At 41.7% G+C, this 15,408-nt stretch overlaps 1 protein-coding gene across 6 annotated transcripts in view; it reads right to left on the minus strand.

Annotated features, from left to right (window-relative positions):
• Window positions 1–15,408, minus strand: part of LOC140481292 (protein furry homolog) — a 412,478-nt gene that overhangs the window by 197,322 nt on the left and 199,748 nt on the right. For all 6 annotated transcript variants that reach the window (XM_072577249.1, XM_072577246.1, XM_072577244.1 and 3 more), the window contains exons 13-15: window positions 6,223–6,331; window positions 2,160–2,246; window positions 306–477 (exon numbers count right to left, since the gene is read on the minus strand). In XM_072577249.1, coding sequence (XP_072433350.1) covers window positions 306–477; window positions 2,160–2,246; window positions 6,223–6,331 — 368 coding nt within the window. The remainder of the gene's footprint in view (window positions 1–305; window positions 478–2,159; window positions 2,247–6,222; window positions 6,332–15,408) is intronic.

The following is a 15,408-nucleotide window of genomic DNA, read 5'->3' on the forward strand; positions in this document are numbered from 1 at the left end:
TGCTATATGCTATTTTTTTCAGATCAGAAACTATCAATATCCCTTTGCAACTTAATTTGGTACTCAGAATTATTTATCATGCTTCTGACTTTGGCATCATCTACAAAATTGGAAGTTTCTCTAGTTCCACATCCAAACACATAATTTTATAGTGGCTGTTGTCTATATGCATAAAGTATTTCAGAATCCAAGAGATAGGATTTTATTTTAAAATTCCAACATGGTTCTCTTAATCTCTCACTGTAACTCAAGGAATTCTGTCCTATCACAGTTAAAAAAAAGTGTATTAACAACTTAAGACTGACCTATCATTTTTGCTTCTTCTTCGGTCAAGGTTTTACTCAAGTAAGTCTTCTTCACTCTGAGTGTGTTTCCAGAAGGGAGTACAGCTCCTGTGTTAGGCATTGGAGGCTCTCCATCCTTCTGTTGCAGGTTGTCAGCAACCACAAGGAAAGCTCTCAAACCAATATTCATTCTCTGTGAAGCATTGAAACATATTGCAGAAGTACACTTGGCAATATTTAGGCACGAAACAATGACTTTTCTTCATTCATATAGATTAGGGTTAAAATTAAACACATTACTATACCTATATATGACAATCCACTTATTGGGCTATTAAATCAAAATGTCATGACCTATTTTATATTAGTGATTTCCTTGTTTTCAAAACAATTTAATCATAATTTATTGTGGTTCTGTTCGCCGAGCTGGGCATTTGTGTTGCAGACGTTTCGTCCCCTGTCTAGGTGACATCCTCAGTGCTTGGAACCCTCCTGTGAAGCGCTTCTGTGATCTTTCCTCCGGCATTTGTAGTGGTTTGAATCTGTCGCTTCCGGTTGTCAGTTCCAGCTGTCCATTGCAGTGGCTGGTATTTTGGGTCCAGACCGATGTGCTTATTGATTGAATCTGTGGATGAGTGCCATGCCTCTAGGAATTCCCTGGCTGTTCTCTGTTTGGCTTGTCCTATAATAGTAGTGTTGTCCCAGTTGAATTCATGTTGCTTGTCATCTGCGTGTGTGGCTACTAAGGATAGCTGGTCGTGTTGTTTCGTGGCTAGTTGGTGTTCATGGATGCGGATCGTTAGCTGTCTTCCTGTTTGTCCTATGTAGTGTTTTGTGCAGTCCTTGCATGGGATTTTGTACATTACATTGGTTTTGCTCATGCTGGGTATTGGGTCCTTTGTCCTGGTGAGTTGTTGTCTGAGCGTGGCTGTTGGTTTGTGTGCTGTTATGAGTCCTAGTGGTCGCAGTAGTCTGGCTGTCAGTTCGGAAATGCTCTTGATGTATGGTAACGTGGCTAGTCCTTTGGGTTGTGGCATGTCTTCGTTCCATTGTCTTTCCCTTAGGCATCTGTTGATGAAATTGTGCGGGTATCCGTTTTTGGTGAATACATTGTATAGGTGTTCTTCTTCCTCTTTTTGCAGTTCTGGTGTACTGCAGTGTGTTGTGGCCCTTTTGAACAGTGCTTCTTGATGCAACTTCTTTTGTGTGTGTTGGGATGGTTGCTTTCGTAGTTCAGGACTTGGTCTTTGTGAGTGGCTTTCCTGTATACCTTTGTGGTGAATTCAATAAGCACATCGATCTGGACCCAATATACCGGCCACTGCAACGGACAGCTGGAACTGACGACCGGAAGCGACAGATTCAAACCACTACAAATGCCGGAGGAAAGATCACAGAAGCGCTTCACAGGAGGCTCCCAAGCACGGAGGATGTCACCTAGAGAGGGACAAAATGTCCGCAACACAAATTCCCAGCTCAGCGAACAGAACCACAACAACGAGCACCCGAGCTACAAATCTTCTCACAAACTTTAATCATAATTAAAATAGTAAAACACATTTTTGCACAAGATTTAGCAGTAAACCCAGAGCTGATAGTTGCTGCTGCTGCAATTGGTTATGAGTACAAGGGTCTGATATTGCCACACACTTTCAATTAGATTCAGTAAGTTTTTAGCTTCTTTCAATGGTAGCAAGCTGGTAAACAGTGTTGTTCATTAGTTTAGAGTTTACTGTACATTGTAACTAAACAATTTATTTTTTGTGATTAAGTTTGAAATTACTGATTAAAAAGAACTTTTTCTATATAAATACAATTATCCAAAAAAAATTCTTAAATTAAGACAAGAATATTTTGGAAGAAAACAATAAATACCTCAGGATTCAGACTGAAGGTCTTTGGTGACTTTCCAACACTAAGAAGGTCAAATATGATTTCTTTCATAGCAAAATCTAATCGCTCCTGATAAGTGAAAAATATTTCTTAAAATTACTATAACATTGAACATATTTAGCAATTTTATACAGAAACACTGAAAATATTCAAAATTTACAAAGAAAACATGAATATATGGAAAAAAAACAAAAGAACTGTGGATGCTGAAAATCAGAAACAAAAATCAGAAATTGTTGGAAAAGTTCAGTCGGCAGGTCTGGCAGCATCTGTGGAGAGAGGTCAGAGTTAGCATTTTGTGATCCTTCCTGAGAACTGATGGTAGCTAGGAAAATGTTGTTTTTTATGCATAAGATGGGTGGGGTGGAGGGGGTTAGGAGTAAATTATAGGTAGAGATAAAACCCAAGAAGAAAACCAACTGGACAGACAAAGGAGTGGATAGTGATCAGGCTAGGAGACTGAATAACTGCTAATTGGTACTGTTAGTGGTTTACAATGGTCTGTGTGTAATAGCAGACTATGTGATAACAAGGTCTGGTGTGTGGGAGTTAGGGTAAGGGCATGGGAAAGGTCAAGCCAAAAATTGTTGAACTCGATATTGAGTCCAGAAGTCTGCTGAGTTCCCAAATGGAAAATGAGGTGATGTTCTTCCAGCTTGTGCTGTGCTTCACTGGAGCACTGCAGCAAGCTAAGACAGAGATGCTGACTAGGAAACAAGGTGGCTTGTTGAGGTGGCAGGCAACTGAAAGCTCAGGAGCTTTTTTTGCTGACAGAATGTAGGTACTCTGTGAAGTGGTCACCCAATCTGCACTTCATTTCACCAATGAAGGAGAGACCACATTATGAATAATGTATGGAGTAAACTAGATTGAGCAAAGTGCAGGTAAACCACTGCTTCACCTGAAAGGTGTGTTTGGACGACTGGATATGGAGGAAGAAGGAAGTACACAGACAGGTGTTACACTTCCTGCAGTTGAGGAGGAAGGTGCCATAGGGCTGTGGAGGGGTATTGGGAGTGAAGCAGGAGTGGACCAGGGTGACCCGAAGGGAACAGTACCTACAGAAAGGTGACAAGGGAGAGGAAGGGAATATGTGTATGATGGGTAGCATCCCAGTGGTGGTGGTGGAAATGGCAGCGAATGATCCTCTGGATGCGGATATTGGTGGGATGGTAGGTAAGGGAAAGGGGGACCCTATCACTATTGTGGGGGCAAAGAGAATGGGTGAAGGTCAAAGTGTGGGAGATGGGTTGGATCCAGCACAACCTTGTCAACAACAGTGCTGGGGAACCCCTGGCTGAGGACGAAGATGGACATTTTGGAGGCACCCTTGTCGAAGTTGGTATCATTGGAACAGATGTGACAGATCGGCGGAACTTGGAAATGGAATAGAGTCTTTCCAGGAAGCAGGGTGTGAGGATGTATAGTCAATGTGAACACAGGAACATCACAGAACACAGAAATAAAAACTGTGGGAAGAATTTTCGACTTTGATAGTAAATTTTATCAACAAACATATTGGATGGCTTTATATCCATCAATGTCCTAGGCAAGTTATCTCACTCTATCACTCTTTTGTTAATTCATTATCCTTGTAAGTAAGCTGCTGTGTCAGTTACCCAGCAAAGCCTCAGGTCTTGATGTTGACTCAAGGACTCACATCCATCTCACCAGCCCACAGTACTAACCCTTCTTGCTCTCTGCGCTTCCGACTCACTCAGCACCTGGTATGGTTATACACAGTCAAAAGTGCTGCTGCTCTCATTTACATTACACTTATCACAACTTGTGATGTTAATACAGCACCATTCCATACAACGCCATGTCAAACTGCTCCTGCCCTTTCAAACCTATTCTTTACCACTTGCTACAAACACAGCTAGCCTGCCTTTCCTTCTAAGCTAGAAACTGCTTGCAGCCCTTGCAGGAAATGTGCAATCCCTGAGCCAAAAGCTACTCTCTACCCTTGTCTGCTAATCGGCTACCTCTGTGGGAAAAAAAAACTTTTTCCTAAGTATATTGCCAAACTGATATTTGAAGTTGGTGTGATGCTGTTGTTCAGCTGGGTGATTGAAGAGTCCAGAAACTGATCATGACAACTTACCAGGAATGCACCTATTGCAGTTGTAGCGGTTCCTTGTAAAGTGTGGAAACGCACTAAACAGGTCCCCACTTGGTTTCTGCTGTCAGGTTTTTGAAGCATTGACCTTCTTGATTTGGCAGAAATTATTTGGGAAGGGGAAGTTAGTATGGTGAGTTGGGTGACCAATAAGATGCAAAAGGCTTCTTATGACCTGATGAGATTTTGATGCCTTCTCAGGAGGGAGAACTTAATTGGAATAGTTTATCTCGATTTTTGGACTTTTGCCTGATTAAATCATCACACTTGACATTATTCTCACCACCTCAGGGAGGGGAAAATGGCAACCTGAAAATACTGGAAACTTTTAAGTCTGATTATTTACTCTCACCGAAGGCAGATATCATTCTGATCGATCTCAAGTGAATCTCAACAATGAATGTGCCAAAATAGCTATAGAAAATGAATTTTTAGGACAATGCAGTCATTTGGATCTTTAATGTATGCAACTTTCTCCAATAATCTTAAAGATGCAGTTGTCATTTTATTACGTAAATGCAACTTCTTATCTGGAGGTTTTGGGTTGATGGAAGCATAACAAACCCAATTAATAGTAACCAGTTTTGACTGGAGTGGAATAAACTGATTCCTAACTTTCAAATTTACACATCTGCAACTTTCTCCTCATAATACTAAGGGGAATCTATTCAAGTTTGCATTTAAAGCTAATTTAAGGAAACTGGCTGCAAACAGAATACTTCCCTTTCTGTTCATCTAGAACTGGTCAATGCCATTCGTATATAAACTATGTTCATATTAGAAAACTTAAACTAGTTCACTTTGTGTTACAAAGATACTTGTACATTTGAATTCTCTTTATAATGCTTTATTTAGTTATTGTTTTCTCAACCAATCACTTAGCAGACATTAAATAGTATCATTTGGGAAGAATTGTTCTAAACCATTATCTAGAAGAGCAGTTGCTACAAAGCCAAAATGGAAAAAAAGGTTTGTTTCAACAGTTAGCCAATAAATTTAGTGAACAGTGCTTCATATGTGTGGCAGAAACGTAACACAGAGGCAGAGGCTCTGCCTACTGGCTGGAAAGCCAGGGGATAGTCCATCTCCATTGGAATCCACAGTCAGGTTTTAGTCATCAAGCAATTAATTGCCCAAGATTGTAACTTCAATCTTCTGACGAAGATGTTGGAGATTAGCGAACCAGGAATGTGGGGCAGTCTCACTAGGACTAGTCAGGCAAGCCTTGGCAAGGTATGGAGAGTGGGAGCAGTGATCACATTTGCAGGGTTATGATTATGTATAGATGAGACGGACCTTTTGCAGGGGTCCTCAAAAAGGAGGAGCCAACTCTATATAAAGCCCACTTCCAAGCAACAAAGGCATACCTATCAGCCTGGCCATGTGGTATGGGCATGCTACTGGTGACAAAATGCCAGCAGCGATGGGAGGAGGGTTTTAAGTGACCAATTAAAGGGGTCAATTTGTTAGAGTACTCACCATCTCCACCTAATAGTCTAGTGAAGGTAGGTGGGCCACAGACACACCATCTCCTCCCCAGCCCACAAAATATTATGCCTCCTCCTCCACCAGCTCACATGGAGGGATGCAAAATTCCAGCCTCTAATTCAGTATGCACGTGAGCAGCTCTGTCTTCCCCAACTTCAATGTGAGCAATCATGTGATTCCCAACAAGTTCTTTGTATGTTGACATATGGAATATATACTTTTCCAAAATTGTTTTCCTGCTGCAACCATCTGTTCTTTAAGACTCTGCATTAAAGACCTCTGAATCTCTTCAATTATTATAATATTTATTTAATACGATTGTTAGAATATTATCAAGTTACTAATGAATCTTGTTTACTTTCATTTAAATTTATCATGTCATTGAGCAAGAACAAAGTAAATGTAACAGATGGAGTAATTTGTAATCAGTTTCCATACCTGAGCGATGAATTGTATGATTTTCACAAAAATGTTGAGAGGCATATCCCTGGGCACCACGCTGCGAGATCCTTTGGGAAAAAGTGTAGTTGTAATGCTTCCAAGTCGACTATAAAGGAAAGAGATTGATGATTGACTAAATACTTTTCTCTAAGGAAAATGATGGAAATGTTACAGCACATATAATCACACTGAGAATGAAGTATCACATTTGTTCAATTTTAATAAACATTAGCCGATCGTGAAATCTGACAGCTTCAAGTCAATTAACCACTTCTCTTCCTTGAGTATTCCCATTTCAAGCAACTTTTAGTGATTCACAGACAACTGTTGTAAAGTTTAAAAGGAAAAGACATTGCAATAACCTTTGAGTTTTTTTTTGCTATTAACAGTAAAAATAAGACTAGAACGACAATTTTCTCTGAAAAAATTCAATAAATTTTCATTTTTAAATTGTAATTTTGGACCCACTAAAGATCTGAGGGAATATGGAATTCAGTAATGCTCAATAAAAACCATTCTCAAACACAATGCTTATGCAAAATGGAAGAATGCCAATTTTCATAAAGGTCTTGAGTCACTGTTAACTTTAGCACCAGATAAGAAGTAGACCTTTTCATCAGGTGGCAGGGAGTTGTGTAAAAAAGTTCCAAGTACACAGAGGATACATAAAATCAGAATGTATCATGGGACGACTGGATAGTGTTTGTTCTTAGCTTGCAATGGCGGCAAGGAGTTCTGCCTCCCAATAGCATAAACCCAAAGTTTAGGAATCCCTCTTGGTAACAAAACTGCTGACAGTATGAGGAAACATTTTACTACATTAGTCTCTGCTGCAAAGAAAGGGCCATTTACAAGTTAGGAATGCAACACCTAATTTGTTTTATTGTTTTATCCTCAAAGCAAACCTATTAGCAGCTAGCCTCCAGGTTTCCTGATCAATCAAGGAGGGAGGATGGAATGAGGCAGTTGATGCTACCATGAATACATTCTACATAAAGGCAGGTTTCACCAAGCAGACATGAAATGAAGTTGCTGATGTGCAGTGCAGCATATTAAGAACCTGAATCCAGTACCAGAAAAGATTCAATGACTTCAAGAGGTCGAGCAAGGTGAATACTTTGTAAGTCTCAATAGCTACCATCACTCTCTCACCTCCCCAGAATTGTCTTGATACCATCCCTTTACCTTTTCTCCACCATCTTTCTCAAATCACTATCTAAATGGACATCACATATACTGATCCGTAACTTAAGGTCCTCGGTCACCCTTCTCATATTTCCATCTTCCATCCTCACAATCCTAACTCTCAGTTCCTTCTCATGCCAGGAAAAGAGAACTCATAATGCCAAGAAGCAGAGAACTAGGTTGGAACTGGCATTTATAGATAAGGAATCCTGGAGGTCGGCAAGATAACAGCAGTAAAGACCCAGAATCAGAGGTGACCAGAGCATGGTTTTCTGGAATATAATGGTCTTCACCTCCAGCTAAAATTCAGGGGTTCACAACTGTGAGAAGAATGGCTGCCCTGAAGGCACAATGCCCATGGGCCATTAATAGGCTTGAAGGAACATTTCCCTTCCTTGGAGACATGTTGGAGAACTTCCAGCAAATCAGGAGTTGTGCCACCAGAAACAATGGTAACTGTTAGCACGGCACTCGTGGTTTGAAGAGCTGGATTGGGGGTCTTAGCCAGTGTTTATCATTAGGCCTATTAAGGGGTATTGGGGTCAGGATTTAAGAGTAAAACTAGACAGGGTAACAAATTAGAGAGGGACCTCTGATAAGCCCAGACTTTCCCACCATTGTTTAAATCCTGGCTTTGGCAGGATGAAGGTCGAGATCTGTGCTGGAAAAGCACAGCAGGTCAGGCAGCATCAGAGAAGCAGGAGAATCAACATTTTGGGCAAAAGCCCTTCATCAGGAGTGAGGCTTGTGGGTTGGGGGGCTGAGATATAAAGGGGAGGGGTTGGGGGGCATAAGGTAGTTGAGAAAGTGATAGGTAGTTGAGGTTAAGAGGGAAGGTCATAGGTCAAAGGAAGGGGTGGGGCGGATAGATGGGAAAGGTGATGGACAGGTCAGAAGGGCGGTGCCGAGTTAGAGGCTTGGGACTGATATAATGTGGGGGGGAGGGGAATGAGGAAACTGCTGAAATCCACATTTATACCGTGTGGTTGCAGGGTCCTGAGGTGGAACATAAGGTGTTCATCCTCCAGGCATCGGGTAGTAACAGTTTGGAAGTGGAGGAGGCCCAGGACCTGCATGTCCTTAACACCGTGGGAGAGGGAGTTGAAGTGTTCAGCCATGGGCGGTGGGATTGGTGGGTGCAGTTGTCCCAGAGATGTTCTCTGAAATGATCCGCAAGAAGGCGTCCTGTCTCTCCGATGTAGAGGAGACCACATTGGGTGTAATGGATACAGTAGTTGACATTGGTAGAAGTACAGGTAAATTTCTGTAGAATGTGGAAGGATCCTTTGGGGCCTTGGATAGAGGTGAGGGGAGTGGTGTGTGGGCACAGGTTCTGCACTTCCTACGGTGGCAGGGAAAGGTGCCAGGAGTGGGGTGTGGGCTGGTGGCGAGTGTGGACCTGACGAGAGTGTTCTCGAGGGAATGATCTCTCCAGAACGCTGTTAGGGGTGGGGAGGGAAATATATCTCAAGTGGTGGGGTCCTTTTGGAGGTGGGAGAAATGGTGAAGGATGATGCGATGTATGTGAAGGTTGGTAGGGTGGAAAGTGAGAACCAGGAGGATTCTGTCCTTGTTGCATTGGGAGGGGTGGGATTCAAGGGCAGTGGTGCAGGAAGTGGAGGAGACACACTGGAGGAGATACGCTGGAGGGCATCGTCAACCCTGCGATCTTGGAAGAAGGAGGCTATCTGGAATTTTTTAGGGTGGAATTGGTCATCCTGGGAACAGATGTGGCAGATGTGGAGGAATTGGGAATAAGGGGTGGCGAGGTAGGGTGGGAGGAGGTGTAGTCTAGGTAGCTGTAGGAGTCGGTGGATTTGTAAGTAGATGTTCATGGTCAGTCGGCTGCTGGAGACAGAGATGGAGAGGTCCAGGAAGGGGAGGGAGGTGTCTGAGATGGTCCAGGTGAATTTGAGGTTGGGGTGGAAGGTGTTAGTAAAGCTGATGAACTGTTCAACCTCCCTGTGAAAGCACGACGTACTGCCGATACAGTCATCAATATAGTGGAGGAACAGGTGGGCTGGTGCCGGTGTAAATGTGGAAGATGGTCTGTTCCATGTACCTGCTAAAAAGGTAGGCATAGCTGGGTCCCATGCAGGTGCCCATGGCTACCCCTTTGGTTTGGAGAAAGTGGGAGGAAGTTGTTGAGGGTGAGACCAGTTCAGCCAAGTGGATGAGGGTGTCGGTGGAAGGGTACTGGTTGGATGGCTGGAGAGGAAGACACAGAGGGCTTGGAGGGCTTCATCATGATGGATCAATGTGTATAGGGAATGGATGAGCACAGTGAAGATGAGGCGTTGGGGACCATGAAAACAAAAATGTTGGAGGAGGTGAACCCTTGGGTGGACATGAATTAAGCAGACTACTCAGTGCAAACCCCACCACTGATAAAACTGAGGTGCAGTTAAGTAGGTAACATGAAGCTGCCTCATCAGGTCCACACTCGCCACCAGTTCACACTCCACTCCTGGCACCTTTCCCAATTAAGTAGGTAACATAAAAACATATAAAATCCAACTATTGGTGACAACTAAAGACATTACCATTGTGCAATCAATCATTGCTCATGTTGAATCAATGATAAATGTTAGAATACAGATAATGCTGACCCTATTTCCCCTAAATTAAGCATTAACTCATGTCTTTCATCTCCCATAGGTAAACAGTCAAAGTTGACACAATGAGGAAGTGGCAGCTGTGGAGATCTCAGACAGAGATCAGCACACCACAATGCACTGTTATATGACACCTGTGCACATCATTTGTACGCAAACCTCACTCTGTCCACCATCTCAGATAGATAGAGGCACACAATGAGCAGGAGTAACTAGCCGCTGGAGACAGAGATAGCAGTGAAAGTCCTTACTCAAGTGTGCACAACACTTCAAGCCTTATTTGGTTAGACAGTAACCAAAGCCTTATTTGGAGGACTGAGTTCCTCCAGTCACAGATCAAATGGGTACTTGTGGAGCAGCATACAGAAATATATGTGTACCTGTCAGAATTTTCCAAGGCATTCTGCACTTTTTAAAGAAAATGCAGGTGTTCATCTCTAACCTAAGTGTTTTGAAGCCACAGATATTGAAAGAGTGACTGATCTCAGGGAGAGTTATATATGGCAGGCCACTGAGTGCACACAGGCCCATAACAATGGCCTGGACATTCTGGGTGTCACTTCGCAAAGTATCAACCAAAGTTTTATCTGGCTGGCTGAATGAAACACACAAATACAGTCAAGTGCTCACAGTTAGCAAGGACGTGTAGGTCACCCTGACAGGGAAGAAGAATAAAAAGACCTTCTCAATGATTCCTTAGCCCCGACTGCCATAAGCTCCCCCCTTGATTCTGATATAGGACGTTTGGCTATATATCAGATGTTGAGGGTATCGCCTCCTTCATGATGTGATTCTTTACATCTCTAGCTGTATATGGCAGTAAAACATGCAGCTGCTACTCCTTCCTGTTAAAGTTGTTCCTCCTAGTCAAAAGGCTCTTAATTATCTTTCAAACTACATCATTTGGCTTCCTGCCAGATCCACAGAGATTTTCTGTTGTACTTGTAAGTCACCATAGTTAACATAGGAAGGAGTCAAGATCACATTGAAATCCCAATCATGTCAATTCCCCTGAATTTCCCACCCCATTAACTAAACTGTTCACCAACAATAAAGCTGGGGAAATTCTGTGTCAGAATTTTTGGTTTTGATTGCTAGTGCATAAGGTCAAGAGAACAACATCTTAGTTTACTTTGTATAGCATTAGTGACTTGGAAGAAAGGTAAAGCCAGTCAAGAAGAGTTTATCTAGAAAGCCATGATGTGGAGGAGCTGGTGTTGGTCTGGAGTGGACAAAGTTAAAAATCACACAACAGGCGGTGAGGCAACTTGAAAGTGGAAAGGCGCCTGGCCCTGATGACTTGCCCACTGAGTTTTATAAAGAATTTGTAAACATACTGTCAGGACCAATGCTAGCATGTATAACTATTCATATAGTCAGATTTGCCTCCCGCCATCCTTGAGAGAGGCTAATATCTCTCTTATCCTCAAGAAAGGGAAAACTCCGGCAGACTGTGCTTCTTATAGACCCATCTTGCTTTTAAACTCTGATTTTAAAATTATATCGGAGACCTTAGCATTCAGGTTGGAAAGGGTGTTGCCCTCTATTGGTAAGGAGAATCAGACAGGCTTTATAAAGGGTCGCAGATCTTCTAATAATGTTAGGAGACTGCTTAACATGATTGAAGTGTGCCAGCTAGGGTCAGTTCTAAGATTAGTGGTTTCCTTGAACACGGAAAAAGCATTTAACCGGGTGGAATGGCCATGTCTTTTTTAATATCCTGGAGCGTTTGGTCTGGGTGAAGTGTTTACTAGATGGGTAAGGGTTCTTTACAGTGATGCTCTGGCGGTGGTTCTCACTAATGGTATAAGGTCTGATCATTTTAATATCGGTAGGGGTAGTCGGCAAGGCTGTCCGCACTCACCTCTGTTCTTCATATTGGTGATTGAGTCACTGGCAGAGGCCATTCGTGGGGACCCTAATATGGTTGCGTCGAAGGTGCATAAGATCACATTATATTTGGGTGATGTTCTCATTTTTCTTTTGAACCCAGCAATTTCGGCACCCCAGTTGATACAATGTATTACTTAATTTGGCTTTTTCTCAGGTTACAAGATCGATTTTTCAAAATTGGAGGCTATGCCTATGGGGGTCTTAGGGGAATACCAGACGTTGAAGGCGGGTTCTCCTTTAGGTGGGCACAGGGAGGCTTTCTTTAGTTAGGCACTCTGTTACCTCTAGTTTTGTTCAGTTACTCAAGGCTAATTTTGTTCATTTGTTTCACAAGATTAAACAAGACCTTCAAAGATGGGGGACTCTTCCAATATCATGGCTAGGACGAGTTGCTTTTATTAAAATGAATGTTTTTCCTTGCTTATTATATTCGCTGCAGATGCTTTTTCCTAGACAAATGTTTCAGAAATTAAATGTTTGGTTTAGTTCCTTTATTTGGCATTGTAAGCAGCCTCTTATCAAACTTATGAAATTGTAAATGCCCCAGGGGTTGGGAGGAGTGGATCTCCCAGATGTCAGAAGATATCAATTGAGCTTCCTTTTATTTTTTGAGAGTGATTAGGCTTGTGAGGATTTGGCATCAATATGTTTGGCTGCTGAGGCCTACCAGGCAAAGTGTCTTCTTATTAACCTGTTGTTTCTGGACAAAATTAGGATAGTTGCCGCAATCCAATAGTCAAGAGCGTGGAGGGAAAGAGACAGATGAAGTGTAATATGTCTAAAACATCTTTCCATACTCCCATAGTTGGAATGCCAGGTTTCTGGCCAGGGACAATGGATCCTGGATTTAAGCCCTGGGTGGACAGGGAAGTCTCTTGTTTGGATGACCTGGTTGAAGATGAAATGATCAAATAACTCGTATGTACAGATTATCAAGCAAGGACCTCTTCAGTTTTTTTCAGATCAGAGGTTGTATCCAAAAAGAGACTACACTCCTGACTGAGTTTTACAGACCTGATATGGAAAAGAGGTGCTTCAGGTTAAAAGCACCCTTTCAGTGAGTACTCTCTATCGTTTTTGGGGGGGATGTACTTCGGGTGACATCGAGCAATTGCAGGAGGTCTGGGAGAGAGGGTTAGGAGTGGAGATCACTCCGGACACTTGGGAGGACATTTGTGAGAGTGCAAGGACAATTTCAATATGTAATTGGACCCATGCTATGCAGTTAAAGATTCTTCATAGGGCACAGCTGGCCCCAGAGCGTCTGGCAAAATTTATGCAGGGTGTGTCTTCAATGTGCCCCAAATGTAAAATAAATACAGTTACCCTCACTCATTGTTTGTGGTCCTGCCACAAGCTCTGTACGTATTGGAGCGCAGTGGCAGGAGTAATCTTGGGGACCAAAGTCGAGGTGGAACCAGTTTCTTTTCTCCTGGGTTTGCTGATTTTATATCCCTTAGATGTACATGGGAGAAAGCTTTTTAGCATCTTCGCTTTTTGTGCGAGGAAGAACATTCTGATGTGCTGGGTGTCTGAGAACCCCTTGGGTCTGTCAGAGGGGGGAGCATAAGCTAATTATGGAACACATTTCTTTGGACTTTCTTACAAATATGTTGCACCAGAAAATAGACAATTTTTATTAGATTTGGCAGCCCTTTTTGAATGATTTGGAAGCAGATATGTCTGCCATTTTAATTACGGCTTTTGTCTAGCCATGCTAGTTTACTTTAATAAGTCTAATGTCCTGACAGGAAGAATTTCGAGCAAAAGTGGGTTTATTAATTGATGCTCTTGAAGGTTGAGAGCTGAGGTCTTGTTATGCTGAGCTGCATTATTTACTTATTTATTGATATGTAATGCGTGTAGTTGTGAGTACTTTTGTAGAGTTTATTGTTTATTGTTGTTTTTGTTGTTATAATGTTATATTTTCATATTTTTGTAATTTTGTAAAGAAAAATTTTTTCAATAAAAAATAATTTTTTTAAAAATCGCACAACACCAGATTTCCAACTGGTTTATTTGAAAGCAGTAGCTGCTCCTTCATCAGGTAGCTGTGGGACAGGATTACAAGACACAGAATTTATAGCAAAAGACTACAGTGTCATGCAAGTGAAATGACATATTGAACAAACCTAGATTATGTTCAGTATTTCATCATTTAGAATGGGTTGCAGGTTTCAGTTCATTAAAACTTACATCCCAGAACTTCTTTTATGTCACATTCTTGAGATAACTTAAAGTTTTTTTAAAAAGGTGACACCTCAGCTCAGACAATGCATTAAAGGTGTAAGTTTAGAGTCTGTCTACATCCCAATCTTGAGTCAGACTGGTTCTGTTTCCGAATTAGGAAGTTATAACACATTACACGGATTGACTTCCTGTAGGTTGTGTGCTTTTTGAACAAAATAGAATGTATCTGCAAATATAATTCTGCAAATGCAAATTCACCCCATAAACTTATAGATGTGTGTGTGTGTGCATGACCTCACACCATTAGTGCATTGTCTGAGCTGAGATGTCACCTTTTTTTTAAACAGCAATCTAGGTTTGTTCAATATATCATTTCAGTTGCATGACACTGTGATGTTTTGCTATAAATCCTGTTTTTTATGATCCTGTCCCACAGCTACCTGATGAAGGAGCTGCAGTCAAAAAGCTAGTGCTTCCCAATAAAGCTGTTGGACTATAACCTGGTGTTGTGTAATTTTTAACTTTACCTAAGTAGAGACTATGCGGAATCTTGGGCTATTCCTGGCAGGAGGAATTAACATGGGCAGGAAAACTTAGTTGCATGAGGCGCCAAAGTACAGTTTCAAGAAGCAGGACAAAGTTTGCAATTAGGATCTTTGAAATTTAGCTGGCAATGGGAAGAAAAGCTGACTGACTGGGCAAGGGTGGAGCGCCAGAATGTATAGCTGCAGGTACCCAAGCAGATCCAATTAATGGTCCTGGCTTGCAGGGAATGAATGTCTATCTGAATACCCTTTAAATATGGCACCAAGATCTGTGATGCCAGAAGGTAACAGCTGGAGCAAATACTGTCCAATCTGTAAATCCTCTTGCATGCATAAAAAGCAGACCCAACTCTGTGAGGAAATGTAACTCACTTCCATGACCACTTTTTAGCTCCAGAACAAAGGATTCTGCTCTCTAAGACTATAGTACTGTATGAATATAAGAGTAAAGGAAAGCATCCATTATTGTAAGTACAAACAAAAAAAAATCATTGAATTGGTATACAAATATTACTACGGATGCAGCTTTTGAGGGAGTCGAAATGAAATTGTACAATTATACAAAATACATTATAAATGCTACAGCAGGAGAGGCAATGTACTCCTGGTAAGAATTGTCCTCTTACAATTTAATGCTGTTACACAAAGTGCAACAGATACAACCTGGTAAATCAAAATATCGATACCTATGACAGGATAAAATTCACTGCATGCGAGAAATTAATATTTCAGTTATTTGGGAGTTGGAAATTATT

The sequence above is a fragment of the Chiloscyllium punctatum genome, chromosome 9 (assembly GCF_047496795.1).
Source record: "Chiloscyllium punctatum isolate Juve2018m chromosome 9, sChiPun1.3, whole genome shotgun sequence".
NCBI classification, from domain to species: Eukaryota; Metazoa; Chordata; class Chondrichthyes; order Orectolobiformes; family Hemiscylliidae; genus Chiloscyllium; species Chiloscyllium punctatum.